The 16,433-nt window shown below is 43.9% G+C and overlaps 2 protein-coding genes across 17 annotated transcripts in view; one reads left to right on the top strand and one right to left on the bottom strand.

The window, feature by feature from the left end:
• STK26 (serine/threonine kinase 26) overlaps positions 1 to 6,283 on the bottom strand; it is a gene marked incomplete at its 5' end in the record, with an annotated part of 58,456 nt that extends 52,173 nt beyond the window's left edge. The window contains 2 exon segments of the mRNA NM_001143727.1: positions 5,952 to 6,102; positions 6,205 to 6,283. Coding sequence (NP_001137199.1) covers positions 5,952 to 5,993 — 42 coding nt within the window.
• The window catches only part of IGSF1 (immunoglobulin superfamily member 1), a 504,513-nt gene continuing 493,852 nt past the window's right edge, over positions 5,773 to 16,433 (top strand). For all 16 annotated transcript variants that reach the window (XM_085006617.1, XM_085006604.1, XM_085006615.1 and 13 more), the window contains exon 1: positions 5,773 to 5,980. The gene's annotated coding sequence lies outside the window, so the exon portion shown is untranslated. The remainder of the gene's footprint in view (positions 5,981 to 16,433) is intronic.

Raw genomic sequence — 16,433 nt, 5'->3', positions numbered from 1 at the left:
CGGAAATTGGAGAGATTTCTGTAGCCTGGAACAAGCAGAGAAAGTTCATGGGGAAAGTAAGACGGGAAACCTGGAAAATCAGGTAGGATTTGGTCAGTCAGTGATCACTGGATTGTAAATTGCATGACAGAATGAAAGTGACTTCTGGCTGGGAAGTAGGGATAACTGAGTTTAGATCTGTAGGCAGGAGGCAGATAACAGAAAGTCTGGAAAGCTGAGCAGAAGACTTTGGCTCTGGTGGTGGTGGTGTGTGGGTGGGTATTGGGGGGGGAGACTGGATTGCAATAGAAAAACAGAGGTTATCAAGCAGGACTGAGAGGAGATAATGACAGTGTTTTCATGTGATTAGCTCAGCATTGTTTGGCAGGATGAACTTCCCATATGTATCATAACACCTTTTACAGAGGAGTTCAAAATATACTCCCCAGATGATAGTTAATTCATCCTAATAACATCTCACTGAGGCAAAGGAAATGCAGCTTTTATTAGTCCCCATTTCGTAGATGATGTGTTCAAGGTCACTGAATAAATGAAAAGCAGAATGAAAAAAAAAATACACAGTATCACAATGTTCAATGGTTCCTAAGTACCAGCTGAATTATATTCTCTCACTTTCTATGACTCAAGCAAAGGATGCACATGATGCCATTTTTAGACCCTCATTAGTGTTCAGCCACATGTCCTGCCATGCCCAATTCCTGTTTACTCTCCTTTCAGCCCCTAGCCTCCAAACCTCATACCTTCCAAGTACCTCCAACTCCCCCAGCTAATAGTTGTCTTTGATTTTTCTGTTCCAGCTGGTCTGCCATGATCTTTAGTGTATTCAACATCTACCCATCAACCACGTGCTAAGGAGGATGGTGGTTCGAGTTTATCTATCAGTGCAAGCACTGCTTTCTATCTCTTTGAACCTCAAATTGCAAAGCAGACTAGTCCCTTCAGAAGGTGGGAGGGAGGTAAGAACCCTACATACTACATCCTGGCACCAGGGGGAATTCTTTCTCCAACTTAGGTGTCATGATGAGAGTTAAATAGTTAAAGAACCTCCCTCCCCCCCACCTCCCCACTCAGTTAACTGCTTCCGGAACCAGACACATTTTTTTCATCCTCCCATGCATTCTTTTTTTTTTTTTTTTTTTTAGGGTTGCACCCAAGGCACACGGAAGTTCCCAGGGTAGGGGTCGAATCTAAGCTGTAGCAGACGGCCTACACCACAGCCACAACACAGGATCTGAATTGTGTCTGCGACCTACCCCACAGCTCATGGCAACACTGGATCCTTAACCCTTTGAGCGAGGCCAGGGATGGAACCTGCGTCCTCATGGATACTAGTTGGGTTCCTGATCCACTGAGCCACAATGGGAACTCCCTCATGCATCTTAAAGTCACTCTTCCTTTTCTTACAAGCCATGCTATGCTTCCACCTATGCTTCCTGTCTGATGAGGGCCCTTACTTGCACAGAGTCTCTCTGGCATTATAAATTCTCCCTCCTTGGTGGCTTCCAGTCCTTCAGTTTCAAGTAAAGAGGCCGCCATATAGTAAACACTCAGTAAATGTCTGACCAATGATTAAAGCTCTGGATCTATACCTTGAAGTATACACTGGGCACTTTTAAAACCAGCTTTACCGAGGCATACTAATATATATGTACACCACAAAAGTACATACTTAATGTATATGATTTGATGGGTTTGGGCATGTGCACACACCTTTGAAACTGTCACCACAATCCAGGTTAAGAGACACACTGTTCTACATTTTTGTTTGGTCATCCTACTGTTATCTCGAACTTAAGTCTAGAATAAAAATCCTGAACATTCTACTGGATCGGGCTCTTCCCTCTGCCTTTCCAGTTTCTTTTGGATGTACCATAATTGTCCCAGCTCCCCGTATTCAACAACACAAAGGCTTTGATTCCTCCTTCTGTAACTAGCTAATTATTAAGTCTGGTAATTACATTTTCTTGCTCACAGTATTAGGCATCTGGAAGGCAATCAGCCAATGCCAGGTCCATTGCATCTGTACAGATATGACTGTCCCGTTGAAGCAGCCTCGGTGCAGCCAACAGCCTCAAGTCTCTCCATCCTCCAGTTCATCCGTTCATCCAATCCTAAGATTTCCCTTCCTATATCTAATTTTGTTTTTGAGCCCTCCTTATCAGAAATGTTTACTGGCTGGTCAGAAGGCCCACCTCCATCCCTAGCATTCAAGAACCGCTGTCAACTGGACCCGATCAAGCTTTCCAACCTTACCCCCTATTTTCTTCTCTAGTGGAATTTATCACCGTCCAAGTGTTTTTATGCTATGCTCAACAATTGTGTGCACACACCCACTTGCTCAGGGTATTTCCCTGCCTGGAAATGCCCTCCCCAGTATGGATCGTAACAATCCTTTGGGGGCAGTTTCCCTTCTGTGAGCCTTCAACTCCTCCAGTCAGAAACTTCTATTATAGAGTGAACATCACCTATTTTGCATTACTGGATATTTCATGTGCCAGCTTTAACTCCCTGACAACATTTTAAGATCTTTAAAAGGCAAAGAACACGTAGTATACTTCTAGATCCTTCCCAGAACCCAATAACTAGGTTCACCAATGCAAGGCAATGTTTTGCCACCTCTTAGATGAGTTCGATAAAGTAATCCTCAAACGTCATTTCCATCTGACATCTCGAATAACAACCGCTTAAAAACTGTACCATCTCGATTATATTTAAAGATACACGAAGGCTGATTTTTAAATTCTTTGGCAGGAAGTTTTTTTTTTTAAAAAAAAATTCTTTCACAGGAGGCATAACACAAAGCAGAACCTAATAACACTTAGGACGCTAACTTTATTCTCCCACCTACACTTTATGAAAGATTTAACACCCAATTTAAAATATTTGTCTTCATAAATACTAATGCGGGTTCTAAGGGAAAATACCTTAAGTGTGATTTATAACTGAATGCCTCAAAGGAAAAAAAATGTTTTAAATCATTAAAGAGTCAATATCTGAGTGGAAAGAAACAGGTTTATTGGTTTCGGTTTTTTTTTTTTTTTTTTAAGTTGTGCTTTAAACATTTTTCAAGAGTTTAGCTGCTGGTATGGAAAATTCCTTTAGTTATATACTAAAGAAGAAGTAAGCACAAATTAAGTACCAAAAAAATTTGGTGTCAACATTTGGTGTCATATGGCAAAAATGTTCATTACCACAATATTAAGAAATAGCAACAATATGAGTTTGAATAACTAATTCACATGGAAGGGTTTGAACTGGACTGAATCCTGGGTTTTCTTTCGTCACTCCAAGTTTCTTTTCTATTTTAAACGAGTGGCAACAGAAATTTCTTTGTTTGAAAGTCAGGAATGCTGCAAGTCTTAAGTGATAGAACAGGTAGCTCGACTTCTACTTCACAACTCTCCTCAGGGGGAGAAAAACCTTGTGGATAAAGTAATTCTGTTTTTATTTCTGGAAAAGTCATTTTTTCCCATCAATCTTCATAAGTCTCTAAAATAAACTGTTAAAAAGTTATAGGCCGGTCGACCACTTCGCCCTGATCTGTGGAAATACTATACATTAATTTCAAGCACACATGGCTACGTTCAGTTTTCTTACTACTGGAACGGTCTGAAAGTTGCTCCTAACTTGCTAACAAAACTCCAGGAGAATTTTACAAGCTCATCATATATTTCTGCATCTCATCTGCAATCTTTTTCAACAAAAGAATAGTCAACGTGATCAAGGCTCAAGAGTCACACTGCATGCCATCAAATTTATTTTTAGGGTACTCCACAATTTTAACTGTGGAAAACTTTTTGGGTTGCACCCAATGCTTAAGAACCACATCTACAAAGAAAATGGAAATCAGATGTTACGAATTTACCATTTCATTAAGACAGGGAAAGTGACAAATAAATATTCCTCTCTTTTCCTGCTAATATCCAGATGCCTGCCCTCCCCAAATCAGGGTGGACACAGGAGTCACAACGTGGGGCAAGGCATCAAGTGACAGGCAGAATTCGTAATTTAAAAATATGTGATTCACATTCTAAACCACCTTAATTAAGGGTGCAAAATTCAGCTGATAGGGACCTCAAGATAATGAAACAAAGCAGGGAGCCGAAAGAAATACTGAGCAGCAAGCAGTTCCTAAACCATATAAATCAAATGAGGACAAATCAAATAAGGACCAGAAACCATAGAAATCAAATAAAGTCAAGACAAATGAAATAAAGACCAGAAACCGTTTTCTCCCCCGCACACCAGAGTTCCCCAGGATCACAAACTTGATCAAAGGGAGGCCCTCGCTCTGCTGACGCAGGCAGCTCGTGCACACAATGGCCTGAGCAGGCACGGGGACCCTCAGGGACAAACCTGACATCCGTAAAGTTCACAGAATGGAAAGGAGAGCATGGTGGGAAAACGTTCGAACTTTCTCCCACATGAGACAGAGCAAAACTGTAGTTAGTCCTGCAAACTACTAATTCTCTGGGTACAATCAAAGGCAGACTGAATGAATGGGGTGAGGGGCTGGGGGTGGGGGGGGAGAGGGAGGGAAGGGGGGGGTGGCCTGAGAAGAAGGAAGTTTGAGGCGTTTGGTAAAACTTGAATGGATTAACCTTTTCAAAGGCCCCAATAGTTCTCATTTCCCTTCTTCTTCCTCTCTCTCTCTCTTATTTATTTTTTGTTTTTATTAAATACACACCGACTTCCTGGGACTCAACCCAGACGTGCCCTATATTCAGCTAAAAGGCCTGGTGCCTAGACACACAGGAGTCCCAGGCTAGATCTATGTCCGACACAAATGGTCCTTTGGGGGGGGGAGAGAAAGTATTTTAAAAAGCACTTTTTGGACCATGCATAAAATGCGACCAATTGTTTTTTTTTTTTTTTTAAAAGATACATTCCTTGCATCAATTGGTAATTTGAGGCCCCAATCCACAGCACTTTGATTTCTACTAGAACCATAAGCTATTTACCAAACATTCTTTTCTGAACTTGGAAAAAGGTTGTCCTCACATTTTTAGAAGATAATGAGGCTGTCGATGCTAGTCTCCGACCGATTCATAAACGGGTTGTTTATGAAAAAAAAGAAAATTCGAATGCGTAAAAGTAAGCTTGGATTACATTTAGCAGAGAGCTTGAAATGCACCGATTTAAAAAGATAAAATAGCGTGAAAAGCGTACGGACATCGCTGACTTCTTTAATAAAGTGAAAATATAAGGGGAGGCTGGGTAGCTCTCGAGTGAAAAGTTGGGTCCCCTGCCCTGTCTAGGACAAAAAGTTTCCTTTAACCACACTGTAACAGTCGTGCTGTGGGAACCGCAGAGGGAGGGAGCGGGGGAGTCATCACCTCCGCTCTGCTAACAGAGGACCCTGCATTTCTCACGCCACACGAGGGGCTGGGCCAGGTGGGGGGAGCGAGATACAACTTAAGCAGCAGCACCAAAAGGGGAAAAGAAGTCACCTCTCTTCGCCCTACGCACACAGGAAGAGCCTAATTCAAAGCCGCCACCACCGACACCCCTGGTCTTGCTCCGCCCCAACTCGTGTGTTTGTGTGTGTGTGTATGTCCGGGGGGGGGGGGGGGCAGCACGACCTGCGTTTTATGCCCAAATTCCGAGACGCCTCCATCTCTCCCACGTGAAGTCCTCCCACCTCCGACCCCCAAGCGCATCACGCTCAGCCAGCGCAGGTGTCCGGCTCCGGCCTATTTTTATAGCCCCCCGCCGCATCCCCACCTCGCCGCGCGCCCCGGTCCCTCCGCGCGCGCCTGCCCCGCGCAGTGCACCACCTAGCTTGCGCGCCGGGAAACACTTAGACCCTCTTTCCCCGTCACCTGGCCGGAGCGACCGGCCCGGCTTCGAGGCAGCCCTGGGCCGCCTGTCCTCGCCGGTGCCCAGCGTGGAGTGCACCCTGGGCTCCCGGGCAGTCACGTGGACGGCGGGGGAGGCCCGGGCGTCCTCACCTGCATCCCCGGCACTTGGACCGCCACCGGTGAGTGGGCCATGAAGGCGAAAGCTGCTCCGCGCGGCTTCGGCGGCGGTGGCGCCTTGGGCTCCGACTGGCTCCTCCTCCGGGGGTAGGTCGGCGGCCCTCCCAGGCTTTTCGACCCGGGCCTGGAAGGACACACACAAGTGGGGTTACGGGGCGGGTAGCGCGCGCGGCCCGGGGCTGGGAGGTGGGCGGTCCGCGGCGCGGCTCCCCGGGACTCAGTCTACCTTTCTGGTGCCCGCCCGCCGCTGTGGCCGCCGCCTCCGCTGCCGCTCCTCTTCCTGAACGCCGGGCGCCGTGTGTGGCGGTGGCCGGGACCTGGGCTCGAGTGATGCCGCTCGTCTGCGCCTCGCCGCTTTAGGAAGAGGAGGTGGAGGCGCCCCAGCCACCCGCTCGCTCGCCGGGCCCGGGAGGCGGTTGGGGGCGGTTCCGCCGCTGGCCCTGCCCCCGCCCCGCTGCCGGGCGGTGTCAGGAGAGCTAGGGCTCCGCGCTGGGAAGGGGCTCGGCTGGGGTTGCTGGAGCCTGAGCCGAGGGAGACTCTCCCGGCCGGCGGAGAGGAGAAGCCGGGCACGGAGGGGCCTGGAACATTGGTCGGCCTGGAGAGAGAAAGGAAGAGTTCGGGTGACCCTTGGGGTACGAGGGCGTCCCGGACGCGGCCACGTTGCAGGCGGGCGTGCGAGGGCTGGGGCGCACGCCGCCTCGGAGAAGTCCTGAGTTGAAACTTGGCGAGTGTTGGAAGTCCTTCCGGACTCTCCGATCTGCTCGAGGCCGGGGGGTGCAGAGAGCCGCCGAGTCGCTGGACCCCAGCTCTTAACCCGAGGTCTGGGCTCCCCAGTTTGGGGCCGCGCCTCTGGGCGGGTCGGTAGCCACCCTCCGGCTTTCCGGGTTCCCCGCCCCCAGACAAGCTTCAGGTGACTTAGAAGTGAGGCTTCCCCTACCTTTTGGGCTCTCGGTTGGACAGGGGTGCGAGGCTGTGGGAGAGGGCGACCAGGCCTGGGCACAAGGTCAGTTCTGCACGTGTAAGAGAGAGGGAAATTGGAAAACAGGTGGTACATGGGCAGAGAAATGAATGAGGGTAATAGAGGCATGTGAAACGAGTTTGGGTCCTTAGCAGTACGTAGTATTATTGAACTCAGTGCTTTTGGCAGCCCCCTGCCTCCATCCCACTTGACGTGCCAGTCCAGCAGGGAGACAAGCTCTTTTGCGAATACCCGAGCAACAACAACAATAATAATAATAGCAATTAAGTAACCTCATTATGAAGGCACCTTTGGGAACCCACAAGGGGTTGTCATATGTAATATCTAAGTGTCAGTTTAAAATGAGGATGAAATTTTGTGCCCAACACAGTGTTGGGGCTCTGGGAGGCAATACGTATTTCTCTTGTTCCTTTTGAATCTTTCTCCAAAGATAGCGTATTATCGTTATCACTATAGTTATTGTGAGTGGGTGCCATTTTCTTTGTGCCAGGGACCGCTAAGTGCTATATAGGTGTTACTTCACTGAATCTTTACAAGGGCCCTCTGCGGTTGTATTGCTCTTCTCCCATGTTACGGAAATACAGAAAGAGGCTCCGTGAGGTTGAATTATTTGACCCAAGTATCACACAATGAAGAGGTGGTAGGTAGGGCCGGGAGTTCACACTCAGGCCCTTCTGACTTTTAAGATCTGCTTTTTTAGCAACGGTCAAATATACAAAACTATTAACTATAGACACCATGCAACGCATTGCATTCCCACAACTTAATAATCTTCTAACTGGAAGTTTGAAACCTTTGACCACCTTCGCCTAATTCCTCCATCACCCTCTGGCAACCATCAGTCTACTTTGTGTTTCTATAAGTTTGCTTTTTTTTTTTTAGATTCCCCATGTGCAATCATGCACTATTTGTCTCTCTATGTCTGCCTTAGGTCACTTAGCATAATGCCCTCAAGTTCCATTCATGTTATCACAAATGGCAGGATTTCCTTCTTTTATGGCTGAATAATATTCCATTGCATCTGTATATGCCGCATTTTCGTTATCCATTCAGATGCATTTTCTTTATTCTTAGCTCCTCAACTCCAGGCCCTCACTGCTTCTGACCTGATGGTAGGCCTCAATCCAGTCTCTATTTCCCACCAGCCCAGTTCACACCTAACAATGTCAGCCTGACCAGAAACCTGAAGTGTCACCCAAACTTTAATGCCCATAGAAGTTCCCTGGGGTACTTCTGAAAGTGCTTATTTTGACTCAGCAAGTTTGCAGTGGGTCCAAGAGTCTACATTGTTACCCAGGTGGTGCCCATACTGCTGATTCTTAGACCACACTTTGAGTAGCAAAGGTCTGAATCAAGCTCTTGTCTTTTAAGACTCAAGTCCCATCCCCACTGACCCTTCCCCATTGCTCCAAGCCCTACTTCAGATTCCTCCTATGGCTTGTTGGTGGAAGCAGCAGTCTTATTGTAGTTCTTTCTTCTGATTTCATGCACTTCATTTGTTTAGTCAGCCTAGCAAGATTATTAGGCCCTCGAGGCCAAGATCCAGCTTCTCTTACCTAAGAATTATTCAGGTGGGAAGTCAGCTTTCTGAGGGCCAACTTTTTGTTGGTTTTGTTCATTGGTGTATCATCAGAGCCTCGAACAGTATATGGCACATAGCAAACCCTCAATAGATATTTGTTGAATGAATGAATGAATGGATTTCCTTTGAATTCTTCACTGAGGTTGGCATGGTGCTAGTTGGTATCATTCTATTGATGCCTGATTCAACCTCTAGGTACTGCTTTTGCTGAATCTTTAAGTTGGTCCCTTTGCTATATGTTACACCTTTCATTTTTTGTGTCCTAAATTCTTTTCCATTGTGTTAATTTCACAATTACCTAAGAGCAAGTGGTATAATTTTAATAAATAAGTTAAGCATGTCTGAGACGTGACTTTCCCCGCCATGGTTCTGAGCCAGAGTTATATAAGGATGTGGAAGACTGAATGCTAAATTTTGAGACCCGAGCTATTGAGACATTTCCTTTAACACGCTCATTTGAGATCTTGGTGAACTTTCTGACCTTTCTTTATGTACTTGGTATTCAGTGAACTATCTCTTGCTGTTATTATTGATAGCAATCACTTGAGTTTTTACATGGAGTTCCCTGTAGTTTGCCTATGCTTTTTCATGTATCTGTTTTTGAATTTAAACAAAATGATAAGAAATTCAAGTATGCCTTTGTTACTCCCCCCAGAAAGAACACTTGAATATTTTTCCTCCAAAATGCCAACCCAGAGTCTAATAATATATGAGCCTGTATCAGAGTTAACTCCCACGGCTTGAGGGGAGACACCTCATTTTATACTGAGTATCTCCATAGAGTGTGACATAGTGTCTCAGATTAGATTTGGTACCTGTTTGATTGATGTTACCTGAGTGTCTCTGGATACTTAATAACCATATAAATGAAGTAAAATTGTATACAGATTAAGCAAAGTCAGTGAATTCCAAGTTAGACACTGTCCTTGAGCCCAACAAAACTTAATAATTTGAATTTACAATCTGTGGTTTCAGTTTCCTGACATTTGTCAGCCCCTCAATATTAAATATTTAACTTTTCCCATGTTTATAAATATTTGCTGAGTGGACTGGGTTCATAGCTAAAGTGTAGATGGACAGAAATGGCCAAACTTCAATGCAGGCAACAGCGAGGTAATGCATGGGGGCCATGGTTCTCAACCAGGGGCAGATTTGCATCCTGGAGCCATTTTTGGTTGTCACAAATGGGGACAGAAAGGAACTACTGGCAGTAGATAGAGGCCAGGGATGCTGCTAACCATGGAAAGGGCTGACCTCACAACGAAGGATTACCCAGCCCCAAATGGGAGTGGTCCCAAGGTTCGAATCACTGCGCTCTGCACCCTTTGCATTAGGGGTTACTCACCAAGCAACGCGCCTAAGAATCCCTGGTCCCTGAAGATTTCAGTTCAACATGGTGGCTGGGGCTAAAACAAACAAATCTCCTAAAATTCTGGACTACATCAAGGGGGTGCTGGAAAGAAGCAGTATTTTTATGTCACCTTTGTATAAACCATAGAGTGGGAGGGACTGGGAATTTGGGGTTCATAGGTGCAAACTATTGCCTTTGGAGTGGATAAGCAATGAGATTCTGCTGTATAGCGCCGGGTACTCCATCTAGTCACTTATGATGGAGCATGATAATGTGAGAAAAAAGAATGTATACATGCATATGTAACTGGGTCACCATGCTGTGCAGTGGAAAATTGACTGAACACTGTAAACCAGCTGTAATGGAAAAAAATAAAAATCGTTATTATAGAAAAAAACAAGCTAATGTTTTTGGCATTGCAAAAAAAGAGAAAATACTATTGAACAGAAAATGATGTTCAGAAAATAACTTTACAGAATTTCAAGGTAGGGTTTTACATCTTGGACTGTCAGATTTTGAGACTAATCTATACATTAAAATGTATAAAGTATATATGTCTGAAGTATAAGGGAAGTCAATACAATTATCTGAATTTCAGTTATCTGAATGTGTGAAACTAAAGAAAAGTATCTGGGTAATTCGGGAAGCTCCCCATCCAGTGATAGGAATATTTCAATTTAAGCTGCTAGGTATTGGGAAATATAGCATTCAGGGGTTCTTTTCTTTTCTTTCTTTCTCTCTCTCTCTCTCTCTCTCTTTTTTTTTTTTATAAAAGCATATGTGATACCATAACTCTCTTCTTTATTCTCTGTGGGCATCAAATTGGAAACCATGAAATAGTAGTTCTTGCAAATGTCGTAACCTTGCTATTGTTCCAGCAAAGCATCCCAAAGTATGGAGTCAGTTCTTGGTCAAGGAGCATTAAGCCTGTGGAATTACTTGCACCTTTGGGGCTTGCACACTCCTCCGCCACAGTATTGTTTATAACAGAAACCTGGTATTTAAGACGGGGCGCAGCTGAATTTTCTTGCTAGCTTGACTTCCTGACGCAACAGGCGAGGTGGGTGGAAGCAGATGCCGCTTACGCGGTTTCCTGCTTATAAACATTTCTTTGCATGTGCGCTTACTCCCTTTGAAATATGTGCATTTAGGTATGACAAGAATTGAGCGCATTGCTTCTTGCTTTCAGCAACTGGTCACCGAACGGAGAGGTAAATGCGACCCCGACAATTTTCTTCACCCAGGGAGGGAGGAGTTGAAAGACAGACCGTTAAGAGATGACTTCCTGGTTGCCATTTGGCTGCCTGCCTACCCGCTCCCATGATCACGCTGTCGATGTGTAGACGCCTGGGACCCAAGGCCAAGGCCCGCAGAAGGCTGCCTGGCTCGCTCAGTCCCTCCGGCTTGGTGGCAGACCACTGCCTGCTGGGCCGCTCACCCCGTAATTGTGGTTTCGAGTGGCCATAGGGGCACAGGAGGCCAGCGGGGAGCTCCTTAGGGGAGAGTCTCTGGAAGACTAGGCTCTTTGTGGGGAAGTCAGGTAACTCCTTTATACTCTCGAGAGCACAGTTTTGAGGCACAGGAGGACCATTCACGGGTGAGCATGAAATGATGCCGGACAAGCCATTTGGATGATACTTTGCCCCGCTGAATTAACTTCCTTCAATGCGTTCAATCGCCTGCTTGTTCTTTCATTTGTAGGCTTCTCAAGAAAACAGTTCTAGTCAAAGGTGGCAGTTAAAAACAGGAAAAAAACTGGCCGTTGAGACTGAATAGGAAGTGACTATGCCATCGGCTCACACTGAGGAAAAGGAAGTTGTTGCCAGGACCTCTAAGAAAGGCAGTTGTGTAAAATTACCCTTCAACTTGCTTGCTGAGGTTCTGTCACCCTGTAGTGAAAAGCTCCCATAGTTTTGTTACTTCTGTTCTCAAGAGATCATGAGCAGAACAGGAGACTTGCAGGCAGCCCTTGCAGGACCGTTATCAGGGACTCCCAGAAGTTTCTGGGGCAGAAACTCAACATTGTAGACAAGCAAAGCTCCCACTCTGTTCTTTTTTTTTTTTTTTTTCTTTCTGTGCCAAATTGATATTTTAAGATCAGTTAAAACTCAGTAAGTTACACAATGAAGTCTACCACAAGAGTCAAACCATATAGGCAGCAGCAAGGGATTTTTACTGAGAAAGTCAAGACAGATTTTTTTTATTTTAACTTTCATTTGGGCCCCAGAGCTAGCCTAGGCCACACCACCTTTCCCTTTTTCCTTTCATTTCTCTTCCTGTCTTTGCTTTCTCACGTAGTTGGTGAGCACAGTGCCAGGAACTGTGATAAGTAAGGGGGATACAAAGAAATGCAAGGAGTTTGCTTTCTTGTAAGAAATAGAAAAAAAAACCAGGAACACTCAGTAACCTTTAAAACATTGTATAAAATTTAAAAAAAAATAAAACAAGGAGCCCTCAAAGTGATACATGATGAGAGTAGCAATACGTTACAAATTCTAGAAATTAACATTATAAATCACCTATACTTCAATACAATTTTTAAAAATGAAAAAAAGGTTTTTACGCAATGGGCACCAGAGAGCAATTCATTTTACTTGTGCGGATGCTGAACGCCTTCCCAAAGAAGGTGATATTTGAGCTACGCCTTGACAAATGGGTAGGAGCTAGCCGGGGAGAGAATTGGGGAAAGGGCATTCAAGATAAAGGAACAGCAGATTCTGATGTTGTAGGTCTGAGATGAAGAAAGAGCATTAGTATTTGATTAAAAAAAAAAAAACAACGCTCCACAGGTGATTATGATGTGTCCTCGTGGTTATGAACCACTAGCTTAGAGGAATGACAGGCTTTCTTTGAGGACCGTCTGGTAGTTTGGTGTAACAGGCAGAGGCCTGTTACATGAGGCATTCCAGCAATGAGGTTGGAAGGAGAAGCGGGGGGGCCAACTGTGAGCCTTGTATGCTATGCTAAAGACTTTGGACTTGACCCATAGGCTCCTAGGAGTACTGAATGGTTTTACAGAAGATAGGAATTTGCTCCAGATTTGTATTAAAAACAACAACAACAACAACAACCAAAAACAGAAACCCACCTCTCTAGTTAGTACATAAAGGATAGATCGGATATGGGAGAGACTGGAAGCAGAGGGGCCTATGAAAAGGCTATTAGGAGGACACTGTAAAAGTATAGGAGAGGGATTAAGCTAAATTAATGGCTGTGAGAATGAAGGATGGAGATCGATTCCAGAAACAATTTGGAGGCGAAATCAACAGGATTCAATTGATTGGATGTGGACGAGACCAGAAGGAGAGGTTTAAAATGCCAGAGACATCTAGTGGGGAAATGGGTAAATGTTGATGTCTGGAACTGAATCAGGGCATGTGGGAGGACCAGGTTTGGGGAGAAGAGAAGGGATTTAGTGGGGGTACACTGAGTTGGAGGTGCCTGTATGACATCTAAGTGGAGGTGTCTAGAAGGCGGTTGAAAATAACAAGAGGTCAGATTGCAACGACACCTCCGAGAATCACAGAGAAATGCTTTGTAACCTCATGGCAAGATGTCATTAAAGGGCAGAAAAAATCAAGTTGGAACCATTCGCTTCCTGTTTAGAAAAGCACTTCTTAAATAATTGTCCTATGATTTGGTCCAGTCAAATGCTGCCTGTGCCTGCTGACATCATATCTATCTGCAAAAAGAATACTATTGTCTTCGAAGTAATGATCGTTCATCTTAGGTCTAGAAGATGGCATTACTAAACATTTCTGCTGTATTCCTGCACACAGAAATTGCCCTTTGAATGCATGATAATGACAGTAAAGAAAGGAATGGAGCAAAGGACAGAAATGATGTGAAGAGATCTGAATGCTATGCTGCCAGGTTTTCTGGGCTGGTTTTCTTGTGTGCAACTGTAAAATAGATTATTGTCAGCCAGAACAGTTTGTATTATATTTCCCCTCCTACACTCAAAAGAAAATGAGGTGGGAGATGACATGCATGCCTGGTTTCATGAAGCCAAGTTAGTGTCTTCTACAATGGAAAGAAAAACAGGAACAACTTAGTACAATCTAAAGCCCAGATTACTGGCGAAGCCATATTTGCCTCCTGTGAAAGTGCAGAGCAACCTTAGTTCTATTTCTCCAATTTTTCAGAATCACTCATACCATTCTGATTCTCCCATTCTTTCAGTTCTGTTGACCTTTTATGAAACTTCACGTACCCCTATAGTTTACCATATGTGAAGGTAAGCATTCAAGTGGCTAAATGCCAACTTGAAATTAACATAGATAAATCATGTTTTTCATATAAATTGCGAAAATCATGGTAGACATTTACAATCTGAGATCATGAAAGTAAATACAAATAGATTATGTTTTAAATGTTTTGTACAATGCATTTTATTATGTGTTTGGGTTTTTCTCAGGTGTTACGAGAAACTGAAATATACCAGCTCTTAAATCTTGAAGTAACTTTTGCATCTGACAGTATACAGATTCCTGCTATGCAAATATAGAGAAATGAGTGCTATTATGTTGTGAAGGATGGATTTAGTTCATAAAATATATACTAAAAGGAGATATTATTTTTTTTTTGCCAGACTCTCAAAGCATAAAAAGGTTATTGCTATATGGAAAGGTCATTTATATGAAAAATAACAGAAGAAACTGTGTCTGGGTTGTAAAATGCTGGTTTATTGAATATGTTTTCTAGTTTAAAAAACGTAAGGTATGAGTTCTCTTGTGGCACAGCAGGGTTAAGGATCTGGCGTTGTCACTGCTGTGGTGTGGGTTCGATTCCTGGCCCAGGAACTTCCACATGCCACAGGTGCAGCCAAAAAAAAAAAAAAGGACGTTAGGAATTCAGTGTAGGTATAACAATACACTTCAGTATCACTCTTCCACTTTGGTTCTGTGCATAGTAAATTATGTATAACGTAAATCTCTCCTTGTCCTTTTTAAAGCAAGGCGCTCAAGCCAAACTTGTATTAATACAAATAGAGGAATTAGGTAATTATAAAAGCTATTATTTAGTGCTTACTCTGTGTCAGACATGGTTGCAATTTATATATATATATCCATGTAATCCTCACCATGTACTATTATCATAATATCATTCCCATTTTATAGTCGATGAAACTGAGGCACAGAGAGATTAAGTAACTCATTCAAGGTAGAGTTGCCAGATAAAGTACAGGATGCCCAGTTAAATTTATATTTTAATAAGTGACAAATTTTTCTATATGAGAAGTATACTTAAAAAGCATTATTTTCTGAAATTTGGATTTAACCGGCCAGCCTGTATTTTTATTCATTGAATCTGACAACCCTGTAAGCCGAGGTCATTTAGTTATTAAGGAGTGGAACCAGAATTTGAACCCAGGGATTGTGACATCAGAATTCACGTTTTTAACCACAGTATTTCCACTGATGATAAGGAATGAAGGGTGGAGTGCTTTATTATGTATATGTGGAATGTTTTAAAAATATAATGACTCTTGATGGAGTTCCCGTCGTGGCTCAGTGGTTAGTGAATCTGACGAAGAACCATAAGGTTGCCGGTTCGATCCCTGGCCTTGCTCAGTGGGTCAAGGATCCGGCGTTGCCGTGAGCTGTGGTGTAGGTCACAGATGCGGCTTGGATCCCCCGTTGCTGTGGCGTAGGCTGGTGGCTACAGCTCGATTAGACCCCTAGCCGCAGAACCTCCATATGCCGCGGGAGCGGCCCTAGACATGGCAAAAAGACAAAATAATAATAATAATAATGACTCTTGAATACCTCATTGGCAGGATCATATGTCTATAAGACGAGTTTATTTTAATTTACCCTAATTGTTACTATTATTTGGCTACAGTATTTATAGTGAGAATTTTTGTTCTAGAAGGAATGAGAACTATAACCTTTTTGATCTAATTTTTCCTTCAGTGTGGTGAGAGGAATTAACTGATCAGTATTGTTGTTCAGAACACCTTTCTCTTCCTTCAGAAAGCAGCTTTGTGTTGTTTATAAAGAGTAAGAGCTTTCTCTTAGTAAGAGCTTTTTGAAAGAAAAATAATGTGATATATTTACTCACACCATTTGCTTCTCTCTTCCTTTGATATTTTTACTCTAGAACAGGCAACGGGGCATCGACTTTCTGAAAAGTAGTGCAATTTGGTAGGGAAGAAAAGCATGGGCTTTGGAGCCATACAGATCTTAGCTGCTGTGTGAATCTGAGGTCTGAGCCTCATTTTTTCATCTGCGAAATGGAGATGATTAATGCCTCTTTCAAATGGTGATGATGAGCATTCAGTGGGATCATGAACAGAAACTGCTCTAATGTGATATCTGGTCCAGGAGTGAGACTTCACAAATAATGGTAGTTCCCTTCTCCTGTGCATTTGCCTCTTCCCCCTGGGCCTCCACTACTCTCAGCAACCCTCACGAGGCTTTGAAAATCTTGCACTTATTTATGAAAGCATTTTAACTTGCCCAGAGGTTACAGAGCAGTCAGGGTTAGAGTCAGCTGGAATCCAGAGTACCTAAAATGCTTTTCCTCCTTTCGTGATTTTTT

This window comes from Sus scrofa, chromosome X (assembly GCF_054392235.1).
Source record: "Sus scrofa isolate SSC_HxYL_T2T_F1_AM1 chromosome X, Sscrofa_HxYL_maternal_Yorkshire_Landrace_v2.0, whole genome shotgun sequence".
Classification (NCBI taxonomy): domain Eukaryota; kingdom Metazoa; phylum Chordata; class Mammalia; order Artiodactyla; family Suidae; genus Sus; species Sus scrofa.
The sequence above is the reverse complement of the archived record's forward strand: the minus strand, read 5'-3'. Positions and strand labels throughout refer to the sequence as shown.